This window comes from Bos grunniens, chromosome 19, assembly GCF_055505025.1.
Source record: "Bos grunniens cultivar Pamir isolate PY7600 chromosome 19, Bosgru_T2T1.0, whole genome shotgun sequence".
Taxonomy (NCBI): Eukaryota; Metazoa; Chordata; class Mammalia; order Artiodactyla; family Bovidae; genus Bos; species Bos grunniens.
In genome coordinates, this window is record NC_141183.1 from 55,994,074 (window position 1) to 56,020,370 (window position 26,297).

At 47.9% G+C, this 26,297-nt stretch overlaps 1 protein-coding gene across 1 annotated transcript in view; it reads left to right on the plus strand.

The window, feature by feature from the left end:
- LOC147352759 (uncharacterized) overlaps positions 1 to 22,508 on the plus strand; it is a 47,257-nt gene extending 24,749 nt beyond the window's left edge. Inside the window, exon 3 of the mRNA XM_086361038.1 lies at positions 20,497 to 22,508. Coding sequence (XP_086217164.1) covers positions 20,497 to 20,697 — 201 coding nt within the window. The 3' untranslated portion in view covers positions 20,698 to 22,508. The remainder of the gene's footprint in view (positions 1 to 20,496) is intronic.
- Positions 22,509 to 26,297: the final 3,789 nt, after the last annotated feature.

Here is a 26,297-nt window from a genome sequence, read left to right on the forward strand (position 1 = left end):
CCCTGGTAGGGCTGTCTTCTCCTTCTCAGGGCTCCAGGCGTCCTGTCTCCTCTACAATTGTGGGGCCAGTCTGCTTTGGAGTCTCAGCAAGGGAGAGGCCTGTTCTGGGCTCTGCAGCCCTCATTGGAGCCCTGTGGGAAATGATTATTCCCTCTGTTGTTAAGCATGAGCTAAACATTTTCTAGTTATTATTTTTGATCCTCACAACAGCCCAATAAGGTAGAAATTTTTTGTCCCCATTTTACAGATGAGTTAGCTGGGAGGCTAGGAAACCTACCTACTTTACTCAGGTGCCAACTGGCAGAGTCAGAATCAGGATCCAGACTTGAAAGCCCTTGTTCTAAGCTAACATCTAAAGAAAGATCGAGAGGAGTCACAGAGCCTGCAGGCAGCAGGGGATGGTGATGCCTCTGACCTCCTATCTCAGTGCTTCTCTGAGCCTGCTTCCCTGTTTTCCCTTTGAAAGCTTTCATGGCCAAGCAGAATCTTTAGAGGTGGTTTTTTTTTGGGGGGGGGGTACTCTGAGACCACCATCTCCCCAGACTGCTGTTGTTCTGATGAAAGGCAACTTTCCTTTCTATGACAACAAAAATATAAAGAAAGCCCTTGTTTTTCCTGCAGCTCCAAGAATAAGAGCCCAGGATGGCTGCAGGCACAGAAGCATCATGAACAGAAGTGTATTAGTTTCCAGGAGCTGCTGTAACGAATGACCACACATGAAGTGGTTTACAGCAGCAGTTTATTCTCTCACCGTCCAGGAGGCCAGAAGTCTAAAATTGAGGTGTCAGCAGGGCTGCGCTCCTTCCAGGGGCTCTAGTGGGGGCTCCGCCCTCATTTCTTCCAGGCATTAGTGGCTCCCCCAGCCTTGGCGTGAGGAAGCCAAGCTCCTTCCTGTTTTTTACTGCTTTCTCTTTTCTTGTCTCCTCACTGTGTGTTTCATATAGGACTTGTCACTGGTTTCGGGGCTCACCTGGATAATCCGAGGTGATGTCTTCTGGAGATCTTTAACTCATCTTCAGAGATCCTCTTCTCAAATATGGTAGAATTCAGGTGTTCTGGGAGGTGGACATGTTTTTTGGGGGCCACCATTCAACCCACTAGAGACAGCTATTCTCCTCCAGGGAAAGTGAAAGTTGCTCAGTCGTGTGTGACTCTTTGCCACCCCATAGACTGTACAGTTCGCGGAATTCTCCAGGCCAGAATACTGGAGTGGGTTGCTGTTCCATTCTCCAGGGGATCTTCCCAGCCCAGGTCTCCCGAATTGCAGGTGAATTCTTTACTGTCTGAGCCCCCAGGGAAGCCACAGGGAAAGTGCTGGTTAACTTGTTCTCTGTAGTTCCAGCAGCTAAAGTTGGGGCCAAGGAGAATGGAAGCTCAAGGGACACACCTTTTCCCTCTTTATAAACAGGTGCTTTCTAGTAATCCAGAGCTCACCTCCGTGGCCTGTGTCCCTGTGGAAGCAGTGAATTTCCATCATTAAGGATGGGTGGTGAGAGGTTGGACTTAGTACTGACTTATGCTTTGCCATGGTGGGCACAGGGCATCTAATATTTTTAGGGGTCCTTGAATATATTTGCATTTCTTTTAAAAATCAGAAGAAAACCTTTTAGGTTAAATAAAATGTTTTATGTAATATTCATATATTCATTGTGTAACACTGTAGTGGTAAAATAAGACTTTAAATGTTTGGTTGATGGAGGAAGGGGGGCTTACAAAAGCAAAAATGGCCAGAGCTATGAACGTCATCATGTGGTCCTGGCTAGGTTATACTTCAGCGGGAGTGGGATGTGCGCAAAGGACACAGGTGCCGGAGGGGCCTGTCACCACTCCCGGGACCTCCATGCACGCCCTGACGCTGCTCAAGCATCCCCTGCCCTCCATCTCAGGGCCCAGCCTTCTTGCTGGGGCTCCGGACTGGATTGCTTGGAGCTGACATTTGAGGGCCCCCCGGCAGCTTGTCACAGATGGCCTCTGAACGGTCCTCACCTTCGGGGCATCTGTTAGAGGCTGAGCCACAAGAACAAGGCATAAATCCGTGACGAGGGAAGAGAAGGGAACCGACATTTCCTGAGAATCTGCTTTCTTCTGGGCTCTTTATAGAGTTGTTATTTTATTTCCACATTTTACAGATAAGGAAAGGGAGGCTCCAAGAGGCTAAAACACCTGCTCGTTTTCGGGTGAATAAGCAGGAGACACAGGTCTATCGGAGCCATTTTTGCCTGACCCCCGAGCTGGGTATCTTTCTCTGTAAAGTGCTGCCTCCATGCTCCCGGACAGAAAAGCGCAGGGTGGGAGGGGTGGTGGGGAAAGGCGGACTAGAGTTGGGGTGAAGCCTTTCAGACTTTTGGGATTGAAAGGAAACCAACATGCCCCCAGTTTTCATGCAGGCTCGCCTGCTCGCCTTCTGCATTCCTGGCTACGGCATTCTGAGGGTGAGGGAAAGGAGGTGGGTGTGACCCCCAGTGTTCTGGAGTGGGATCCATCTGTCCCTTGGCTCTTCTGCAGCATGTTGCCCCAGCTAGCTTCGCGGCCCATCAGGAGCAGGGAATAAGTTCATTATTTTGCTTCCCCAAATTTAGCATTTCAGTGTCATCCTCATAAATTTTGCCTCACTGGATTCTACCTGTATTCCTAGTGCCTTTATACGATCCTTTAAATTAACTTATTTTTGAAAAACATTACTCCTGTTCTCAACAATAATATGCATGAAATCGTAGGCTCAATTCATCATTCATTCCTTCAACAAATCTTTGTTGAATGCCTATGGGGTAACTGGCTTTTCTAGATGCCAGGGACACAGCAAAGAAAATTCCAATGAAGTCTTTACCTTATGGTAAAGACTTATGGAGATTACATGCCTGTGGAGGAGATGGAGTGTAGATAACATATACAAGAGAATCACAGATGGTGATATCAGCTCTGGAGAAAATTCAGCAGGGTGGTGAATTAGATTGAAATTTTTCATGCATAGTGAGTTACTTTACACTGTAGCCCACACTAACACACAGAGAACAGAACAAAAAGTTGTGAAACAGTGCTTACATTTACTACACATGATGTGTTATCATATTTCCTCTGCTTTCCTACTGTATTTAAAAAATATACTGGTTATGTGCCACTAAGACTGATCTTATGATCTACCGATGGATTGCAGCCTGCAGTCTAGAAACACTGGAACATCCAGGGCCTAGTGGTGGGACACATGACGATATTTAAAACATTTTTTTAATTTAAATATAGTTGATTTACATTATCATGTAAGTTTCAGGTGTACAGCACAGCAATTCACTTTCTATATGTGTGTGTGTGTGTATATATATTGGAGAAGGCAATGGCACCCCACTCCAGTACTCTTGCCTGGAAAATCCCATGGATGGAGGAGCCAGGTAGGCTGCAGTCCATGGGGTCACTAAGAGTCAGACACGACTGAGCGACTTCATTTTCACTTTTCACTTTCATGCACTGGAGAAGGAAATGGCAACCCACTCCAGTGTTCTTGCCTGGAGAATCCCAGGGACGGGGGAGCCTGGGGGACTGCCGTCTATGGGGTCGCACAGAGTCGGACACGACTGAAGGGACTCAGCAGCATATACACACACACATATACACACACACACATATATACATATATGCATACACATATACATATATTCACACACATACATATATGTATATATACATATATATACACACATATATGTGTATATATACATAATACACACACACACACACACACACATATATATATATATATAATATGGGGGGGGCTTCCCTGTTGGCTCAGAGGTGAAAAATCTGCCTGTAATGCAGGAGACACAGGAGATGTGGGTTTGACCCTTGAGTGGGAAGAACCCCTGGAGGAGGAAATGGCCACCCACTCCAGTATCCTTGCCAGGAAAATCCCATGGACAGAGGAGCCTAGCGGGCTGTGGTCTAAGGAATTACAAAGAGTTTGACATGACTGAAGCAACTGGGTACATATAAATACATCTTTGAAATGTGAAAGTGTTCAGCACTCAGTCATGTCCGACTCTTTTCGACCCCATGGACTATAGCCCTCCAGGCTCCTCTGTCCAAGGAATCTCTAGGCAAGAACACCGGAGTGGAAAAGGACGGTGGGAGGAGGGATAAATTAAGAGGCTGGGATTAGCATATACGTACTACTATATATAAAATAGATGAGCAATGAGGGCTTACTGTATAGCACAGGGACCTATACTCAATATTATGTGGTAATCTATACAGGATTATTCCATTTATAATTCCCTTCTCCAGGGGATCTTCTTGACCCAGGAGTTGAACCCGGGTCTCCTGCATTGCAGGTGGATTCTTTACCATCTGAGACACCAGGGAAGCCTCGATATATGCATACATATAGTATATATATTCTTTTTAAGATTCTTTTCCCTTATAGGTTTTTACGTAATACTGAGTATAGTTCCCTATGCTATACAGTAGGTCCTTGTTGATTATTTTACACATAGTAGTATGTATATGTATGGCTTCCCTGGTGGCTCAGAGGATAAAGCATCTGCCTGCAATGCATGAGACCTGGGTTCGATCCCTGGTTTGGGAAGATCCCCTGGAGAAGGAAATGGCAACCCACCCCAGTATTCTTGCCTGGAGAATCCCATGGACAGAGGAGCCTGGTGGGCTACAGTCCACGGGGTTGCAAAGAGTTGGATACAACTGAGCGACTTCACACACATGTATATGTTAATCCCAGCCTATTAATTTATCCCTCCTCCCACCTTTCTTTCCCCCTTTTTTAACCATAAGTTTGTTTTCTATATCTGTGTGTCTCATTTTACTTGGAAAATAAGTTTATTTCTGTCTTTTTTTTCTTTTCCATTCCACATGTAAGTGATATCATATAATATTTGTCTTTAGCATGACACTATTTTAGAATGAGCAGTCAGAGAAGGCGAAGGAGGGAGCTATGTAAAGGTCTGGGGGGAGAGCATTCTCCGCAGAGGGACTAGCAAGCACAATTCCTGGAGGTGGGATTGAGTCTGGGTTAGAGGTGCTTGTACTCTGTGTGTGTGTGTGTGTGTGTGTGTGTATATCGTTGTTCAGTCACTAAGTCACGGCCGACTGCTTGTGATCTCATGGACTGCAGCACGCCAAGCCTCCCTGTCCCTTACCATCTCTCATATATATATGGTGGGTTAGGTGTACTTGTATTGTGTGTGTGTGTGTGTGTGTGTGTGTGTTAGTTGCTCAGTCGTGTCCGGCTCTTTGTGACCTCGTGAGCTCTCAGAGGAGCTCGACAGGTTCCTCTGTCCATGGGATTTCCCAGGCAAAGAGTACTCAAGTGGGTTGCCGTACCCTCCTCCAGGGGATCTTCCTGACTTAAGAATTGAACCCATGTCTCCTGCATGGCAGGAGAAGGAAATGGCAACCCACTCCAGTGTTCTTGCCTGGAGAATCCCAGGGGCGGGGGAGCCTAGTGGGTTGCCATCTATGGGCTTGCACAGAGTCGGACAAGACTGAAGTGACTTAGCAGCTCCTGCATGGCAAGCGAATTTTGTACTTCTGAGCTACCAGGGAATATATATATACATATATTATATATACTCACACACACACATTAATGTGATCCATGTATTCTAATACAGATAAAGTCAATTGTATAGAAATCGACATAGAAAGTTTTCCCTGGGAACCATTATATTAGTTTTCTTTTGCTTCTCTAATGAATCACCAGGAACTTAGTAACTTAAAACGATACAGGTTATACTCTTACAGTTCTGGAGGTCAGAGTTCCAGAGCTTCTGGGTTGGCTGGACTGTCGGCCTTCTGGAGGGCCTAGGGGAAGATCCATTTTCTTGCCTTTTCCAGCTTCTAGAGGCTGTCCCCATTCTTTGCCTCATCGTCCCACATCACTCCAACTTCTGCTTTCATCATTACGTCTTCTTCTCAGACTCTGAGCTCCTGCCTCTCTCTTGTAAGGCTCCTTGTGATCCCATTGGGTCCCCCGGGATAATACAGGAGAACTGGTTATGAACTCCAATCACACCCACAAAGTCCCTCTTGCTGTGTAAAGTAACAAAGCGGTAGCTTTAGGGGATCAGTGTGTGGACATCTTGGGGTGGGCAGCACTGGGCAGCCTCCCACACTGTAGGATCATCCTGTAGGTCACTGGTGAATTCTCTGCTGTCAGGAATATTCTCTTGCGTCTCTGTTCAATGTGGTCCATGCACTGGGATCTTGATACATACTTGCTAGATGGTTAAATAAATGAGTCTCCTTTCCCCATTTTCCCCTGTTGTCCTATCCCTCTCTCTCTGCTCTTCTGAAATATGTATCTGCTCACAGGAGACACTCGGGCCAGAGAAAAATGGGTCAGCGTTTGAACAGAACTAGCAAACTCCCATCCTGCGCTCCTCCTCATGAAACTTCTTGCACATCTAAGCTGGAAGGGACTCGAGATCATCACCTCTCTCGACTTGCTGAGGGAAGAGGAAATCTTCCCAACCCTTTCACTTCCATGGCTTTGTTTGGTGTTTTTAATTATGACTCACTTTAATAGGTTTGTTTTACCTTCAAAATACATGAATCTCCCTTTCTCATCTTACCCTCACCTCACTGGTAAAGGGTAGGCATCAGGCTTCCCATTTTACAGATGAGGAAACTGAGTCCCTGTGAGCCCAGGACACAAGTATCCTGACTTCTCCTCCCTGCAAACTCCTTCCATTTGACTCTCCACATTCTCTTTTTTTTTCACAGTTCAGAATCCCAGAGGGGTTCTAGAAGGGCTTGGAAAGGGAAGCAAGACTTTACTTTTGAGAGACAAAATTTAGTTCAACACATGGGGAAACATTTTGGGAGTCAGTGTTGTCCAAACTAATAGGATCGGTTGCCTAAGGAGAAGCAGGGGACCCGTTGCTTGTCACTGGATGGTTCTTAGCAGAGGCTGGACTTGGAAATTGTTAACCTTACTTAGATAATCTTGAAGTTAAAGGTTTAGCTATAGGTGACCCTGGGGGAGCTTCCCCCCCACCAACACTGCATGGAACTCAGAGCCTGTCCTCATCTGTCTTAGGCATCTAACGTAGGGCTTAGGAGGAGGAGAAGGGGGAGGGGGTACAGAAAAATGGATCTTGCGATGAGGGTGGGGGCGCTAATGTAAAGCAAAGCCTCAAATAGGGAGCCCTCCCTACTAGGAGATAGCAATCAAATTATACACATTTTAAATGGCATTCTCGGGGTCTGAATGATTTTCACATGAAAACTCCGCTTGGAGTCTTGGGCATCTGTTTCTCCTAAAAGGGTAGAAACCGAGAGACTATTTACATATTCTTGGGGCCCAAGCACCAATTAAATCTTTTCAGAACCTCAGTCCCCCCCAGTCCTCTGGCCCCCACCCTCTACCAACTCTCTTCATGTTTAGGATTGAATTTCTCGGCAGTCCGGGGCTGCTGCTCTCTTTGGTGATTTATTTATTCAGTTGGATGATTTTTCATCTCTAGCCTCAGCGTTCACCTTGGGATCATTGCGAAGTGACCCTGCTTGGGGACCCTCCCCGAACCCGGCCGTAGGCCCAAGCCGGGATGCATTCCTTCAGGCGCCGAGAGGGGCCTGTCTGCATGTCACCCCTCCGCACCCCGCCTGGCCCCCCCCCGGACTGCAACAGAGCCTGCTCCTGGAGACAAGGGCGCACAGCTGGCTGACGTCACCAGGAATGCTCAGGGGCCTGCACGGAGCCGAGATGAGATGTCACTGGGAGCAACTGGACGGTCCGTCCCGTCATCTGCTTCGGAAACGAGCCGGTCCTACAGGGACGGAGAAGTCTGCGGAAACATCTGAGAACGTTGCATCTGGTTGATTTGCCTCCCAGCTCTGCCCTCCTCCTTTCCCGCCCTGCTCACTCTTCGCCTCTGGGGCTTCTGTCCCCAGGAGGCAGTCTACAAGAGCGTTTGGGAGCAGAGCACTTGGAATCTGGAGGGAGCACAGGCTCCCTCCTGGCTCTGCTCCTTGCCAGCTGTGTGACGTTGGGCATGGCATGCAAATGGGGCGAACAGTGGGCCCTGCCTCCTGGGGCTTGGGCAATGAATGAATTGGTACTGATGGAGCCCCAGCACTGTTCCCAGCACATAGTAGGCACATGATAGCTGAGGATCATTTGAATTAAGCTGCAACCTCAGAATCAAAGGTCAAGGCCTAGGAATGAGACATTCCATTTAACTGATTAGACGCCTAAGCCTTGACTGTATCTTAACTATGCTCTGGGGAGGTGGAAGCAGGGAGAGCAGAGGGTAGAGGCAGGGGGTGACCTTGAACTTTAACCTCACTAAGCCTCATGGATAAATCAGATGATTTATCTATAAGGTGAAGATGATTCACATTTCAACGTGGCTGTTGAGTTGTGGAGAAGATAGTGTATGAACACTCAGTCCATAGAGAGGACACTCCATACAGTAGAGCAATTGTTACTATTTCTATCAGTATAGTAATCTACTAAATACTCATCATCATCATCATAATATTACATTACTTCAATGTTTACAATAATAACACCAAGTTCCTGCACTCAAGGAGCTCCGTGTTAAGTGGGTAAGACTGGCCTGTAAGTATAGCAACAGAAGGAGGGGCGAGCTGGTCTCCTGTGGATCCGGGCCCAACAGCCAGGGTTCCTGCCCCCCGGGCACTAGTGTGATCGTGGGCAAGTGAGCTCCTGTCTCCTTGCCTCTGTTTTCTCATCTCTAAAAATGTGAGTGGTGATAGGACCCGCTTTGAAAGGCTGGGTGGGGACAAAATGAACCAGGTTGGGTGGACCCTTGATAATGTATGGTACCCACCCTGTGGTTAGCACGATTGAAGCATCAGTTTCAGTCATCACCAGGAACCAGTTCATGCTGCATGGACCTGAGGAGAGTCTTCTGATGCAGGGTGATACTGATGTTGGGCTTTGAAGGTTATGAAAAGAATGTCCATGCGTGCGTGGGAGGCATGCAGGGTGGGCTGGGCATTCCAAGCAAAGGGAATGGTCCAAGCTGGAAAGCTGAAAGAGGCGGTTTATTTAGAACGTGAAAATCTGTGCCAATGACCAGAGTACAGGGGAGAGTGAAAGCAGATGAGGCAGGAGGGGGAGGCCCGGGGGCCGGTGGAGGAGCTTTTGTCCCAGGGGAGGGGGTTGGCGTCCGCCCTCGGGGATGGTGGCAGACCTGGAGAGAACAGCCAGGCCTCAGTGCAAAGGACGGACTGAACTGTCCATCCTTCCTGCTCCTTTGTGTCTCCTGGGGTCTTTCAAAGCAACAGTGTCAAGGTTCTGCTCCTGACCAAGGAAATAGGATGGGCTGGGACCTGGGAAGCCTCTAGTTGTTCAGCTCACGCTGGGGAGGCTGGAGGGCTGGAGGCCAGAACATTGTCTTCATACAATTGGGAGGTGGTACGGCTGGAACCAGAGTAGCAGGGTAATCACAGAGGCAGGCAGAGATGGAGGGGGTGATGCTGGGGCTAGGGTCCATCCATCTTCCCCCTGGGAGCCACTGGCCTCATCTCTGGGGCTTGGATCCCACCCTGAATCAGAAGTCAAGAGGCTGGCTCTCAAGACCCAGCAGTTCCAGGCATGTGCGTTTTGATAAGCAGTTGGGAATCTGAGTGAAGCCAGGAAGGATTCTCCAGTTCTCCCCCACTCGTGAGCTTGTAACTCCATCCTCCTTCTCTTTAGATAGTGCTAATTCACCAGACTCTCTGCCCGGGGCCGCTCTGATGTCATGGGTTAGCTGTCGTGGTGAGGTCAGCCGGGCCTGGGTGGGTGCTGGCTCAGAGGCAAGCTTGCCAGCCTTTGAAATCAGAGCTGATAGTTTTTAATAACATCAAATTTTAAAATTCATTTCTCACACTGGCGCTTTGGCAGGCGTTTCTCAGGCAGGGCAGGCGGTCTGATTTGGGGCCCCCAGGGCCGTGCAGCACACTGGCCTAATCCCCTTTCACTTTCAAGGTTCGCAGACACCGCCATTCTCATGACAGCATGGCTCCCCGCCTCGGTGCCTCAGAGTCACTGCGGTTCTGGCCCGTGGCCAGCCTGCGGCCTGTTGGCTACTGCGGCTCTCCTGCTCTCTCTGGGTGTGGGTCCCTTCCCCTCCAGTTTGTCCCAAGGCCTTTAGCATTCTTTTTTTTTTTAATTTATTTATTTTTAATTGAAGGATAATTACTTTGCAATATTGGTTTGATTTCTGCCACACATCAATATGAATTAGCCATAGGTGTGCATATATCCCCTCCCTCTTGTAGACAGATGATTCTGGGAGCACAGGCATGTCTGTGCTTGTTGACTAGGACAGAGGGAACCCCTAAACTGAGGGCAAATAAAGCGTGGCCTGAACACTCGTCAGGGTGTGGGGAAAGGCAGGGTCTCATTCCTGGGCTAGCACTTTCAGTGGGGTCTTTGGCTTCTGGTCTCTGAGCCTCAGTCTCCCCCTATGAGGTCAGCTGGGCCTCCAAGATTCCTGTCTGCCTCACCACTGTGTGACTTCCTGGGGATGAATCTTCAGCCAGTGATGGGGTCTAGACCCCAAGGGTCGAATCCTCTATATGATCTTCTGGAAGAAAGGCAGAGGGAGGAGACTGGCCTCCTAGGGAACTGTGAAGGGAACACCCATCGGGGTGAGGCAGAGAAGGAGAAGCAGCAAGTCCGGCTGAGATCACACACCCTGGCCCCCTGACTCCTACACCAGCCCTGGGAGCGAGGGGCTGGGTGCCCTTGGTGGAATTGTGGTTTGCAGAGTTTAATGTTCTTAAGTGAAAGAAATGGGATCTGAGACAACTCTTTCAAACTCAACAGTAATAACAGCAGTAGCAATAATAACAGCTCTGAGTCTGAGCGGTTATTGTGTCTTTGGCTCTGTCCTAATTATCTAACTTACTCTGCATCGGGACCTCCCTGGTGGCCCAGTGGTTGAGACTTTGCCTTCCAGTGTAGGGGGTGCAGGTTCAATCCCACATTGGAGAGTTAAGATCCCCAATGCCCAGAAAACCAAAACACAAGCGGTATTGTAACAAATTCAATAAAGATGATCCATGTCAAAAAAAAACCTTTAAAAAAAAATTTACTTTGCATCATAACCCAAAGAAGTTGAGGTATTTCAAATCCTAAAAGATGATGCTGTGAAAGTGCTGCACTCAATATGCCAGCAAATTTGGAAAACTCAGCAGTGGCCACAGGACTGGAAACGGTCAATTTTCATTCCAATCCCAAAGAAAGGCAATGCCAAAGAATGCTCAAAGTACCACACAATTGCACTCATCTCACACGCTAGTAAAGTAATGCTCAAAATTCTCCAAGCAAGGCTTCAACAGTACATGAACCATGAACTTCCAGATGTTCAAGCTGGATTTAGAAAAGGCATAGGAACCAGAGATCAAATTGCCAACATTTGTTGGATCATACAGAAAGCAAGGGAATTCCAGAAAAACATCTACTTCTGCTTTATTGACTATGCCAAAGCCTTTGATTGTGTAGATCACTACAATCTGTGAAAAATTCTGAAAGAGATGGGAACACCAGACCACCTGACCTGCCTCCTGAGAAATCTGTATGCAGGTCAAGAAGCAACAGAACTGGACATGGAACAGTGGACTGTTTCCAAATTGGGAAAGGAGTATGTCAAGGCTGTATATTGTCACCCTGCTTATTTAACTTATAAGCAGAGTACATCATGAGAAATGAAGGACTGGATGAAGCACAAACTGGAATCAGGATTGCCAGGAGAAATATCAATAACCTCAGATATGCAGATGACACCACCCTTATGGCAGAAAGCGAAGAAGAACTAAAGAGCCTCTTGATGCAAGTGAGAGGAGAGTGCAAAAGTTGGCTTAAAGCCCAACATTCAGAAAACGAAGATCATGGCATCTGGTCCCATCACTTCATGGCAAATAGATGAGAAAACAGTGGAAACCCTGACAGACTTTATTTTGGGGGGCTCCAAAATCACTGCAGATGGTGACTGCAGCCATGAAATTAAAAGACACTTGCTTCTTGGAAGAAAAGCTATGACCGACCTAGACGGCACATTAAAAAGCAGAGACATTACCTTGCCAACAAGGTCCGTCTAGTCAAAGCTATGGTTTTTCCAGTAGTCAGTCACATATGGATGTGAGAGTTGGACTGTAAAGAAAGCTGAGTGCTGAAGAATTGATGCTTTTGAACTGTGGTGTTCAAAACTGTGGAGAAGACTCTTGAGAGTCCCTTGGACAGCAAGGAGATCCAACCAGTCCATCCTAAAGGAGATCAGTCCTGAATATTCATAGGAAGGACTGATGTTGAAGCTGAAGCTCCAATACTTTGGCCACCTGATATGAAGAACAGACTCATTTGAAAAGACCCTGATGCTGGGAAAGATGGAAGGTGGGAAGAGAAGGGGACGACAGAGGATGAGATGGCTGGATGGCATCACCGACTTGATGCACATGAGTTTGAGTAAACTCCGGGAGTTGGTGATGGACAGGGAGGCCTGGTGTGCTGCAGTCCATGGGGTCGCAAAGAGTCGGACACGACTGAGTGACTCAACTGAACTGAACTGATAACCCAAAGAAGTTGATAGTATTAGGATCACCATTTACAGAAAAAGAATCCGAGGGTCTGAGAGGCTCCTTGTTCAAAACAGAGCAGTGGTTCAGTGGTAGGACTGAGTTTCAGGTCTCAGTCTTTCAAACTCTAGAACCTGTGGGCAAAGAATAATTGTGGTCTGAGACCACAGGAGGAAACTGGAAGGAGTCTAGATGTCCCCACATGTCAAGCACTTGTCCTTGTGGAAGCAGAAGCTACTAGATGGCGAAGAGGCATGGGAGGAGCGGCTGGGACAGCTGAGAGCAGGGGAACGGCACGTGCAGGAGGAGGGGGGGCCCTGGCAGATGAGACACCCAAGAGAGAAACCCGGCGTGGCCGACAAAGGCAGACAGAGACCTCTGTCCCTGGCAGTGCGGGGTTTTTATGGTGGTTTCTCACCACCAGCTGGAGAAGGCAATGGCACCCCACTCCAGTACTCTTGCCTGGAAAATCCCATGGACAGAGGAGCCTGGTGGGCTGCAGTCCATGGGGTCGCTAAGGGTCGGACATGACTGAGCGACTTCACTTTCACTTTTCACTTTCCTGCATTGGAGAAGGAAATGGCAACCCACTCCAGTGTTCTTGCCTGGAGAATCCCGGGGACAGCGGAGCCTGGTGGGCTGCCATCTGTGGGGTTGCACAGAGTTGGACACGACTGAAGCAACTTAGCAGCTTAGCAGCTCACCACCAGCACCCATGAGGTCCAAGTCTTGAATCACTAATAAGAACCCTCTCCGCCCCCATCTCCGCTGTTGTCCTGCAGCCTCCACTCCTACCGCACCCACCATTGCATTCCTAACATGAAATTTTCTGACCCTGAAGTCAAAGAAGCTTGACTGAAACACAGATGAGCCTGCTGCAGAGTCTGGGAAGGACAAGTCAGGGTCCCCATTTCAGGAGTGTCCTTGTTAAGCTTTCTTGACCTCAGCTCCATGATGTTGAAGTCGACTACACCTCTTTCCTGGAGAAAACTCAAACGCATACATATAGAGCAGTGCCTGGCACGTAACAGGTGCTCAATAAATACTATATACATTACATAAACCTCTACGTCTCTCTTGGCAGATTCCCACAACTCCCATATGAGACAAAGGTGGCATTTTAATCCCATTTTACAGATGAGGAAATTGAGGCTCATGGAGTTTAGATGACTTGTCCAAGGTCCCATGGCTTGAAGCAAAGATGCAAAATTATCCCTGAGCATGTTTAGTGGTGCAAACATGAAGGCATGGCCTGTTCCGATGGGCCCCCGCAGTGGTGCTGTGGCGAGTTTCCGGGACCTCAGCGGGGTGGTGGTGGTAGGGGCGCTGCTCTTCTCGTGAGCTCATCGGGAGTGAAGTTTGTGGTATGAGTGGTACCCCCTTCCTCTCTTCCCTCCCTTCCTTTCTTCCTGAGGACAAACTAAAGAAGAAAATAACCAAGCGTATGGGATACCCTTTTTGTTTTCTGTTTGAAACAAAATAGCTGAATCAAGTTCCATGAAGAATAAAAAGTGAATTCTCTGGACTTAGATCACTTAAGAGGAGGATGCTAATGAGTGGAAAAAAACAAAAAAAAACTCCACTAATTTCAGCAATGAAGTCAGTACTATCAGCATTTCTTGAGCAGAAGCACTCACTGGCGATCTTTTACTCTTTATTCTGGAATTCACTTGTGGGCCAATGAAAATCGAATAGGTGGGCCAAGGGGGTGGGTTTGAGGTGAGCTACTTAGCACAGTTTTACATGTTAGACTAGAGCTCACTTAGTGACTTGGCACCAAGTCTCTGGGAGAACCCATCCTAACATAACCCAGCTGTCAGGAAAGGGAGAAATAAGCCAATCTATTTGATGCTGCCTCATTCTCTCTTCCAACCAAATGAGCCGATTTTGACTTTTAAAAAGAATATTTATTTTTAATTGATTGATGATTGGTTTACAACATTGGCTTGATTTCTGTCATACATTAGCATGAATTAACCATAGGTGTACATACGTCCCCTCCCTCTTGAATCTCCCTCCCGTCTCCTGCTCATTCCCACCCATCTAGGTTATTACAGAACCCCCGTTTGAGTTCCCTGACTCATTCAGCAAAATCCCGTTGGCTGTCTATTTACATGTATTAGTGTGTATGTATCCATACTACTCTCTCCATTCATCTCACCCTGTCCCTTTTCTCCCCACCCTTGTCCATAAGTCTGTTCTCTACATCTGCGTCCGTAGACTTTGACTTTTAAGTGTGCCTCCTCTTCCAGAACCCACTGCGTTGCCAGGAGCGCCAGCCACCGGCTCTGGCCGGGGCCCTTCCCTTGCCCCTCTGACCTGCAGTCCGTCTGAGCCCTGCTCTGGGCTCCGGTCTCTGTCTGCTCTGGCCCTCCTCTGGCTGGCAGTCTGTTCTCCCCTTCTGGCTCTCTGATTGGCGCCTGGCCCTGAGCACTGTCTTGATCTTCCTGTCACTTGTGGCTTCTGATAAGAGATGAGCTCCGGCCAGATCCAGGCCTAGCCAGGGAGTCACCGGTGCAAGGATTCAGGACACGGGCTTTGGAGTCAGGGGTGATGCCAACCTAGCACTTGTTAGCTCTGTGACCCCGCGCAAGCCACGCCCCCTTCTGAGCCTCAGTTTCCTCGTCTATAAAGTCGGGGTGATGAAGTCTACCTCACGGAGGTGCTGAGAGGGTTAAACCCTGGTTTTGTTACTCTGCCGTGAGATTTCCAGCACACCTGTGTGTGGGGTGTTAAGGACTCAGCAGAATCACACGTCCACAGCACTGCGCATGCTCAATGCTTTTTTCAGCGATGCAGCCTCATGATGATCATTTTGAGGCGTCCAGATACTTTCGGTCTACACACGCGGAAACTGAAGCATCCAGGGAGAATGAGGACACGCAGAGTCACCGCCAGCCAGCCAGGAGGGCTGAGCTCGAACCCACGCCTGCTGACTCCGGGCCCGGCCCAGCCCAGGCGGCGCTTTGATCCCCGGAGCTGCTGTCCAACAATGCGCCACTGGGCAGGGAAAACAGGACGGGGAGGAGCGGCTCCCGGGCCCCTCCCGAACGGCCCCCGGCCCGCACGCCGGCCGGCGGGCGGGAGGAATCCATCCGCGCGGCTGGCCTGCGCTCATGCTTGAGGAATGTCTTGAGAAGTCGTGCCTAAGCCCTCTGTATCTGACTCATCATCTCCCCGTCTCCAGGAGTGTCAGAGAAGAGCTCCCTTAATCCCTCCTGTCCTCGGTCCCAGGCTTTCATTTGTCAAACTAAAAATATTCCCTCCAGGAACCTCCTTTTGCCAGAGGCTGAAGGAGGTATAAGGGGAACGGGGTTTCACTGTCACTTCCTGACAACACCGCGAATTGTTCCCGCCAGGGAAGCAGGGCCAGGCAGCGGGAGCCAGGGGCCCCTGGCATTCTTGGGCCGGGGCCAGCCGCTCACCTTTCTCCTGCGAGCTGGCTTCCTCCCCCCGCTGCCCCAGCACCCCCTTCCCTTCAAGACTCCAGACAATAGCCCATCAGCTTGACACCCAGCCTTGGCCCAGTCCCTTGGGGCTGCGTGGTGATGCCTGCCAGGTGAGGACTATAGAATGCCAATTTCATTTCCTTTGCAGCCTGAAGGGAGGGCAGCCTGGCACGGTTCATGTTTGTCTGCAAGGCTGATTTACCTATAAAGGGATGTCAAGCTTGAAGGTAAAGGAAAAAACTTGTCCTGACTCCCTAGGGGAAAAAAAGGAGGCCCTGGAGCTCCCTGAGCGATTTGGTGGCAGCGTTGGGAAGCCATCAAGGCTTGTCTCCTGTTTCCCTCCTTCCTTTCACTTTGTCACTTCCGGCAGCCCTTGCATCCTCTGCGCTGATCCTGAATGTCCATGACTTTCCCTTGGCTCCAAATCTTGGCTCATAGCCTGGGCCCAATGAGGGTGCCCCCTTGCCTGATGGAAATTGAACCCAGTGAAACCGGAAGACTGTGGACTTTGGACCCAACCTTGGGTTTAAACCCTGCGGCCACCCACCAAACTAGCTGTGGGTGCTTGAGTGAGGTACCTCACCTCTGAGCCTCAGTTCCTTCATCTGTATTAGTGGACAATCATACCCTTTATTTAGTGCTATTGTGAAGGTTAATAAGATGGTGTACGTAAAGTGAACTATACAATGCCTGTCACAGCGCGTGTGTGCGTGCTTAGTCGCTTCATTCGTGCTCAACTCTGAGCCACCCCATGGACTGTAGCCCACCAGGCTCCTCTGTCCATGAGATTTTCCAGCAAGAATACTGGGGTGGGTTTCCATGCCCTCCAACAGGGGATCTTCCCGACCCAGGGATCAAACCAGCGTCTCCTGCATCTCCTGCCTTGGCAGGGGGATTCTTTACCGCTGAGCCACCTGGGAAGCCCCTGTCACACAGTAGGGGCTCCAACCATCATCCTCACCATCATCATTCCTTTAAAGCCCAGCAACACATGCTGCTGCGCCCCTGGAATCAGAAGACCGGGTTCAGTGCTGCCATTGACTAGATGTATGACTCTGGGCAAGTCTCCTAATATCTCAGAGTCACATGTGCTCATTTGTGAAATGAGGAGTTTGGACTTGATTTACCCAAAGATTCTTCTCAGATCAAAAATTCTGGTGTCTTGGAAGAGAAAGACAAATACTGTATGATATCACTTATACATGGAATCTAAAAAAATAAATGGCTCAGTTGCTAAGTCGTGTTCAACTCTTCGTGACTTCACGGACTGCAGCATGCCTGGCTTTCCTGTCCTTTACTATCTCCCGGAGTTTGCTCAAATTCGTGCCCACTGAGTTGGTGATGCTATCTAACCATCTCATCCTCTGCCACCTCCTTTTCCTCCTGCCCTCAATCTTTCCCAGTGTCAGGGTCTTGAGTGGGCTCTTTGTATCAGGTGCCCAAAACATTGGAACTTCAGCTTCAGCAACAGTCTTTCCAATGAATATTCAGAGTTGATTTCTTTTAGGACTGACTGGTTTGATCTCCTTGCTGTTCAAAACTCTCAAGAGTCTTCTCCAAAGATAAGATAAACTAGTGAATATAAAAGAAGTAGGTTCACAGACATACAGGACAAACTAATTGTTACCAGTGGGGAGCATATAAGGGTGAAAGATTGGGAGGTACAAAATATTGGGTGTAAGATAGGCTCAAGGATGTATTGTATACAACACAGGGAATATAGTCAATATTTTTTAATAACTGTCAATGGAAAGTAACCTTTAAAATTGTATAAAAATAAAATAAAATTTGAAAACAAAACAAAAATTTTTCAAAGATTAAAAGTACAGTAAAATAAACTTCTGGGGTCTTAAAAATACCTGGGAGTAGCTGTTCATGGAAAACTTCCTTCTTTTAAAGAATATGAGAACACCTGGAACTAATACAACATTGTAAATCAACTACACTTCAATTTTATAAAAAGGAATATGAGAATAAGGTAACTGCTTGGCATGGACTGACTTGCCTCCCCCCGCCCCCCGCCAATTCATGCTGTTGAGGCCCTAACCCCTAGTATGACCAGTATTCAGGAGGTTGTTGCTGTTGTTTAATCACTAAGTCGTGTCTGACTCTTTTATGACCTCCAGGACTGTAGCCTGCCAGGCTCCTCTGTCCATGGGATTCTCCAGGCAAGAAGATTGGAGTGGGTTGCCATTTCCTTCTGCAGCGGATCTTCCCGACCCAGGGATCAAACCTGTGTCTTCTGCATTTGCAGGTGGATTCTTTACTGCTGAGTCACCTGGGAAGACCATTTAGAGATAATTAAGGTCAAATGAGGTCATAAGTGTAGGAACTTAATCTGACAGAACCATGGCCTTATAAGAAGAAGAGAGAGGTCTCTTCTCTCGGTCTCCCCCCGCCCCTCCCCCTCTCCCTGTTGTGAGGACCAAGGAGGTTGTAGTCTGGAAGCCCGGAAGAGGTAGTCTCACCAGAAACCCAGCCCTGCTGGCACTTGGTCTTGGACTTCTCAGCTTTCAGCACTGTGAGAAAATACGTTTCTGTCGATGCCAGAGGTCTGTGGTATTTTGTTACGGTCTGGCTGCCGAGCAGGAGCACTGGGAACGGAGCTCCGGAGCAGAGCCCACCTCCGCAGCCAGCCCTTGACAGTGCTTAGTGAGCGGAAGGGGTGATGGTACCTCCTGCTGGAAGGGAGGAAGCCACCCCCGCCCCCAGCACACTTTGCAGTCAGGAGTCAACTGGTACGTTGCCCTTAGGAGAAACTCCACCTTCTGTCACCAATCATGGTTGACTCAGGCTCTGGATTCAGACAAACTGAGTTTGAAACTGAGCTCTGCTGCACACCAGCTGTGTGATTGTAGAAAAGTGAGTTGAACTCTCGGGTCTCATTAATGAGTCACATGATCACATTTACTCTTCACCAGCTGTGAGTATATATATTGTGCAGAGTCCAGTGGTTCTTATTTAGCGGGCATTTGATATGTTGGTTCCTGCTAGTAGTAATGTCATATTATCAACAATTTTTTAAAAAACTAGATTTGTTCATTTTAAATGGAAGGATAATTGCTTTACAGTATCGTGTTGGTTTCTGCCAAATGCCAATTTGAATCAGAATAGGTATACCTATGTCCCCTCCCTCTTGAACCTCCCTCCCATCTCCTCCTCATCCCACCCCTCTGCTGCTGCTGCTAAGTCGCTTCAGTTGTGTCCGACTCTGTGTGACCCCATAGACAGCAGCCCACCAGGCTCCTCTGTCTCTGGGATTTTCCAGGCAAGAGTACTGGAGTGGGTTGCCATTGCCTTCTCCTTCCCACCCATCTAGGTTGTTACAAAGCCTCAGTTTGAATTCCTTGGGTCATACAGCAAATTCCCATTGGCTATGTATTTTACATATGGTGGTATATATTTCCACGTTAGTTTCTCCGTACATCCCACCCTCTCCTCCCCACCCCCCCGCCTTGTCCATAAGTCTGTCTCTATATCTGTGTCTCCCCAGCTGCCCTGCAGATAGGTACTGTCTTTCTAGATTCCATATATATGTGTTAGTATATGATATATATATATCTCACGTATATATGTAATACATAGAAAGATATATATAGAATAATAATAAATATACCTCTGTCCATGGGATTTTCCAGGCAAGAGTACTGGAGTAGGTTGCCATTGCCTTCTCAAAATATAATATATATACATATATATATAATATAATATATATAGAAATATAGATATATATGTCTCTTTCTGACTTACTTCACTCTGTATAATAGGCTCTAGGTTGGTTTGTCTCATTAGAACGGGATCCATGTGTTCCTTTGTATGGCTGAGTAGTATTTCACTGTATATAGTACCACACTGTACCACAGCTTCTTTATCCATTCATCTGCTGATGGACATCTAGGTTGCTTCCATGTCCTAGCTATCGTAAATCGTGCTGCACTGAATATTGGGGTACGTGTGTTTTTCAGTTTTGGTTTCCTCAGGGTGTATGCCTAGTAGTGGTATTGCTGGGTCATATGGTGGTTTTATTCCTAGTTTTTAAGGACTCCCTACTGCCTTCCATTGGAAAGACTGAGGCTGAAGCTGAAACTCCAATACTTTGGCCACCTGATGTGAAGAACTGACTCATCAGAAAAGACCCTGATGCTGGGAAAGATTGAAGGCGGGAGGAGAGGGGACAACAGAGGATGAGATGGTTGCATCACTGACTCAATGGACATGAGTTTGGGTAAACTTCGGGACTTGGTGATGGACAGGGAGGCCTGTCATGCTGCAGTCCATGGGGTCGCAAAGAGGGGGACACGACTGAGTGACTGAACTGAACTGAACTGAACTGTCTTCCATCGTGGTTGTATCAATTTACATTCCCACCAACAGTGCGAGAAGATTCCCTTTTCTCGTCACCCTCTCCAGCATTTATCAACAATTATTATTAGTTAATAATAGTTTTGCTCACGTGGCTTGCTTTACCTGCTTACGCTAACAATAAGGCTATCCTACTCTTGTTTTTCAGGTTGAAATTGACTATAGCACCTGTTTCCCCACCGGAGGAACACCCTTCTCTCCTCCCTCGTGCCTGCTCTCCCAAGATAAGCTACAGTTCTCCAAAAGCTTCTTTGCTTCAGACCCAGACCCGCTGGGGCTTCTGTTCGAAGTGGTTGTGCCACCCAGAGGGGAGCGGAGCGTGCGCTGCCCCGCGTCCACCTCTGCGTGAGATGGGGGAGTAACTTCCTCCAGTGACAGTCTCAGCTCTGGCTCTGGGGTAACAGCCCTCAGGTCCCCTCCCATCGGAGAGCACCTTCTTGGGAGACCCTTCTTTCTGCTCAGATGACTTTACTCTGTTGTTGTTCAGTCATTAAGTCTTTGTGACCCCATGGACTGTAGCCCGCCAGGCTCTTCAGTCCACAGGATTTCCCAGGCAAAGCACTAGAGTAGGTTGCCATTTCCTCCTCCAAGGAATCTTCCCGACCAGGGATTGAATCTTCGTCTCCTGCACCTCCTGCATCGGCAAGGAGATTCTTTACCGCTGAGCCACCTGGAAAGCCCCATGACTTCACTGCTAAGTCACTTCAGTCGTGTCCGACTCTGTGCGACCCCATAGATGGCAGCCCACCAGGCTCCCCTGTTCCTGGGATTCTCCAGGCAAGAATACTGCAGTCTCAATTCTTCAGATATGTGGATAACCTTGAATCCAAAAAAGCATCGTTTTCTGTCTGGATCTGCTTGTCCCTCCCATACTGAAATCTGCCCCCCCCTTCACTAGAAGCCTTTGAGTTCCACAAACAAGAGATAACTGGGCAGAGTGGACTTTGACAAATTTCCAAAATTCCTTTCTTGGTGAGTGTGGTGCCTTCTTGTTTTATATATCTTTTGCCTATGGGACTACTCAAGTGGTCCTTTCCACCACAAGAAGATCTGCTTCAATAATAGTTTCCCACGTCATTGAAATAAGATGCTATCGATTGTAAAATAAATTGTTAGTGAATTATGAAGAAAGAATAAAAATGCTTCCACTTATCTATGACATGCTGCCCTCTAAAAGATACACCAGGATTTTAGAGGTGCTAAAAATGTGAAACCATTTCAGAATCAATGAAATTATTAACAATATTAGCTAATCTCTCTCAAAGATTTACTCTGCTAGGTACTTGTTTTAAGAGTTTAAGATGAATGAATTAATTTAATCCTCAACACAGGCCCACTCAGTCACGTCCGACTCTTTGCAACCCCATGGACTACTACAGTCTGGCAGGCTCTTCTGTCCATGGAGTTTTCCAGACAAGAATAGTGGAGTGGGTTGCCATTTCCTCCTCCAGGGGATCTTTCTAAAGCAGGGACCAAACCCATGCCTCCTGCATCTCCTGAATTACAGGCTGATTCTTTGCCTCTGAGTCATCAGGTTTTGTCTCTATGAAGAAGAGGTTATCGTATTAACCTCACGTTACAGATGAGAAGAGTGAGCCACATGTGGGTTATGTAACTGAATGTCACACACTTACTGAGGAGCTAGATTCTAGCCTAGGCAGTTGAATACCCCTCTTACTAGACATGAAACAATGGCAGCTTTTAAAAGGAACTTTCTTCTCATGCAGTTCTCTCTTTCTCTCTCACACACACACAGGATTTTAAATCTTATCTTCATAGCTCTTCCAAATGCTATTAGAGTACCAACTTAGATTGAAGAGCCAGAAATTGGAGTTGGAAAGATCTGGTAAGTCTTCAGAAAGGAGTTTTGGTGCTGTAGCCCCTCCAGGGAGGAGACGTGGGTCCCGTGTACATAACTCCCAGTATGTGATAGAGTTCAGGCTGCCCAGGAGCCACTTTGTTTAAGCCAGAACCCAGTTGGCTCCTCACTTCCTGGCTCTGGCTCTTTACAATGATCTCCCCAGGTCTGGGATCCACACCAGGGCTGTCCCATGATGATACTGATAACATCTTCTTTTGGACTCTTCTGGAATGCTTTCAGTTGCTAGCGACACAAAACCGAATTATAAGCAGCTTTAGCAAATAAAGTGTTGGTGTTATTATTTGTTTCTTGTTTGTTCTCATCTGATGAGTGTCCCAAGGAAAGCAGTTCAGCTCTGGGGTGATGTCAGCTGCTCCCGTTCTTTTAGCCCCATCATCTTAGCCTGTTGACATGTTGCCTTAGGCTTTTACTATGGTGTCTACATCTCCAGGCATTTGGTCCTGTCTCAGGAAGAAAGGGGAAGGGCAGAGAGGCTTTGTCTTTTTGTTTGGAAAAGGAAGCCATCCCCTACAGAGTTCTTGTGCTCCTTTAGCCGGGATTTGGTCACATGTCTATATGCTGAAGTGAAGTCGCTCAGTCATGTCCGACTCTTTGCGACCCCATGGACTGTAGCCTGCCAGGCTCCTCTGTCCATGGGATTCTCCAGGAAAGAATACTGGAGCGGGTTGCCATTTCCTTCTCTTCTCTATATGCTGAGGCCAAGGGTAATGAGGTGGTCATGACTGGTTAGACCTGTAATGATGGCTCCCCTGAGGAAGGGGAAGGCGTTTCCCACCCCCAGGGGAGCCCTGCCCACTCCCTGAGTGATAACAGAGTTGGGAAGCGTGGATGCCATCTGCTGCATAGCTCCTTGCTGCCCTCCAGCAATGTCTTCCTGGGTCACACCAGCACCCTCTGCCCTGCACCCCCCACCCCCCGCCCCGCCCCACACTTGCCTCTCTATGCGGGCCTGGGACAAGAGGGTGGGGAATCTGCATTCCCATCAGTGGTGTAGCTGCTGGATTGTAAGCCCGCCTCTGCTGGGCTCCCCATGTTATCCCCAGAGCTTATGACACACCTGATGCCTTGTAAGTGCTCAGCAAACACTGGGGTGAGTGGATGAATGAACGAATACTGGCCAGGAGCCCACGTGCTGACCGCGGTCTCAGGAACCAACACCAGGGTCGGACGTCCTGCTGCCACTGGCCTGTGCTGAAGTTACGTGTGTGTGAACGGGTGTGTGACTGTGTCTGTGACTGAATGCCTGCAGCTCCTCCTCGCCTCAGATTGAATTACTTATAAACAGGCCCATGCTGACCTGGCAGAGTCTGCATTTCAGCACAGCAGTTTCCATCATTTCCCAAATTCTTTTGATTTGGCAAAATCCAAAAATAAAGCAAAGCTCCCCCTACCCTCCCTCCAGTCTTCCGCTCAGCCTGTCTTTGGAGCCCAGTACCCTGCTCGAGCTATGGGTTCCGGATATTCAGACTGGTATCTCCAGAGCCTACCAGTCTGCTTTTTCTTTTTCCAAAAGCTCCTGCCCTGGTCACAGCTTCCTCCCAGCCTCTCCCTAGAGTTTGGTGTGCAGGGTCAGGGCTCCCGGGACCCCCATTCCGAATGGGCTTTCTCTCATTCTGCCTATCAGGTCTCTCCATCCAGGACATCTGTCGATGTAATTGTCTTGACAAAGGAATTGGAAGCATTTTCCCTCTGTCTTTAAGAATCCCTGATAGCTCAGTTGGTCAAGAATCCACCTGTGAAGCAGGAGACCCCGGTTCAATTCCTGGGTCAGGAAGATCCACCGGAGAAGGGATAGGCTACCCATAATCTTTTAATTTTAGCCATGAAATTAAAAGACGGCTTACTCCTTGGAAGGAAAGTTATGACCAACCTAGATAGCATATTCAAAAGCAGAGACATTACTTTGCTAACAAAGGTCCGCCTAGTCAAGGCTATGGTTTTTCCTGTGGTCATGTATGGATGTGAGAGTTGGACTGTGAAGAAGGCTGAGCACCGAAGAATTGATGCTTTTGAACTGTGGTGTTGGAGAAGACTCTTGAGAGTCCCTTGGACGGCAAGGAGATCCAACCAGTCCATTCTGAAGGAGATCAGCCCTGGGATTTCTTTGGAAGGAATGATGCTAAAGCTGAAACTCCAGTACTTTGGCCACCTCATGCGAAGAGTTGACTCATTGGAAAAGACTCTGATGCTGGGAGGGATTGTGGGCAGGAGGAGAAGGGGATGACAGAGGATGAGATGGCTGGATGGCATCACTGACTCGATGGACGTGAGTTTGAGTGAACTCCGGGAGTTGGTGATGGACAGGGAGGCCTGGCGTGCTGTGATTCATGGGGTCGCAAAGAGTCGGACACAACTGAGCGATTTTCACTTTTCAAGAATCCCAAGGTGGATGCTGCGACGGAATCTCCAATCTCTGGACTCTAGGAAACACGGTGTGGCTGGCTGGCTGTTTTCATTTAACTTGATCCTTAGACTCCAGTAGATACAAACCACCTTTCACTATTGTCCCACGTGTGTCCAAGATTTCATACAAATGAATTGGTGAGCTTTTTGTAAATCAAATTAGGAGGTTAGGCTAGACTCTCTTCTGGGTTTCTTGGAACATGGACTAGGTAGACTGGCAGGTGTTAGCACTTTTAATATCATTGAGGAAGCTGAGGTACAGGGAGGCTAGGGTGAGAGGCTCAAGATCACACAGCAAATCAGCAGCAGAATCGAGAATTGAACTACATTCTCAGTCTGATGAGCTTTCATTACGCCATCCTCTTTTTCCCATTAGTTTCCCCATGAAGCCCCCGTGGAGGGACCCCTCCTGTCCCTCAGCAGGCTGTCTACTATGTACCTGCCCAGAATTTCCCAAATTGCATCAGAGCCTCCTGAAGCTCTTGTTACAATTTGCTTCAGACAAATTTCTAAACCTCTCTCCAGGCACAGAACCCAGTCTCTCTCCATGAGGTCCCCACCTCTCTCCCGGCCCCTAAAATGTTAGCAGGGTAGGTTCTCCAGCCAATGCTGCAGTGATGGATGTCATGTGGATGGGCCCCAGGACAAAGAGCATCTGGACCTTGGAGCCTAGCATAAGCAGTGGCCTGGAACTCACTCCTACGTCCCACCATGGCCCATGCTTCCTCTGTGCTAATTAAAGTGATCCCTTTCTCAGTGGTTTTTCCTGTTTGTTTTTCGAATGCATAGAGAAATACCAGGCCCTACTCTCCTGCTGGTAGAGTAGAGTAGGAAAGAGAGAGCAAAAGACTGGGACTTGAGGAAACAGGGCTGGAGGCCTGGCATGGCCACTCACAGTGTGGGGAGTTTTCTCACAGGTTAATCTTTGAGGATCTCAGTGTTCTCTTCTGTAAAATGGGTATAGGGAGGTGTTAGACTGGATGGCCTCCAGGATCCCTTCAATTCCTAATGTGCTGTAGTATGTCCTTGTGATGCTATTTAATGTAACAATGTCAGAGATCGACGTGGATTCAGGAGCAAAACATTGTGAATGCTGTATGTTTCCACATGGTTTGGAAACCTGGAAACCATGAGTCTGTTAGTTGGAACATGTATGTTTGAACTGCAACAGCATCACTGCGAGAGGGAGTGGACAGTAGGAACTGGATGAAGTAAGACACATGCCTTTGTCTTAGTTAATCCTCGCCCGGTAGGACTTGATCCTGACTCTCTTTAACTCCTTGCTTTGTGTTCTCTCTAACACCACCCTGCATTTGATAATGTCTTCCATTTTATTATGTGTCAGTTACCACTCCTAGTAATTTAAATATATAACTTAATTGACTACTCCGAATAATCTTAAGGAAATTAATAATGGATCCCCATTGTATGGATATGGCAATGGAAGCAAGAGAAATGCAGTAGCTTGCCCAGGGGCACACAGTTAATAAGTGGCAGAGGCTAAATTCTCACCCACTTCTAGATTGCAATGCCCACATTCTTTTTTTTTTTTTTTTTTTTAAGCTGGGTATTGAACCAGGAAGTTTTATTTATACAGTAAAAGTAACAAGCAGATTCCTGAGAGATGTGAACGGCCCTAGTGTAAGACAGTCGTGGAATACCCA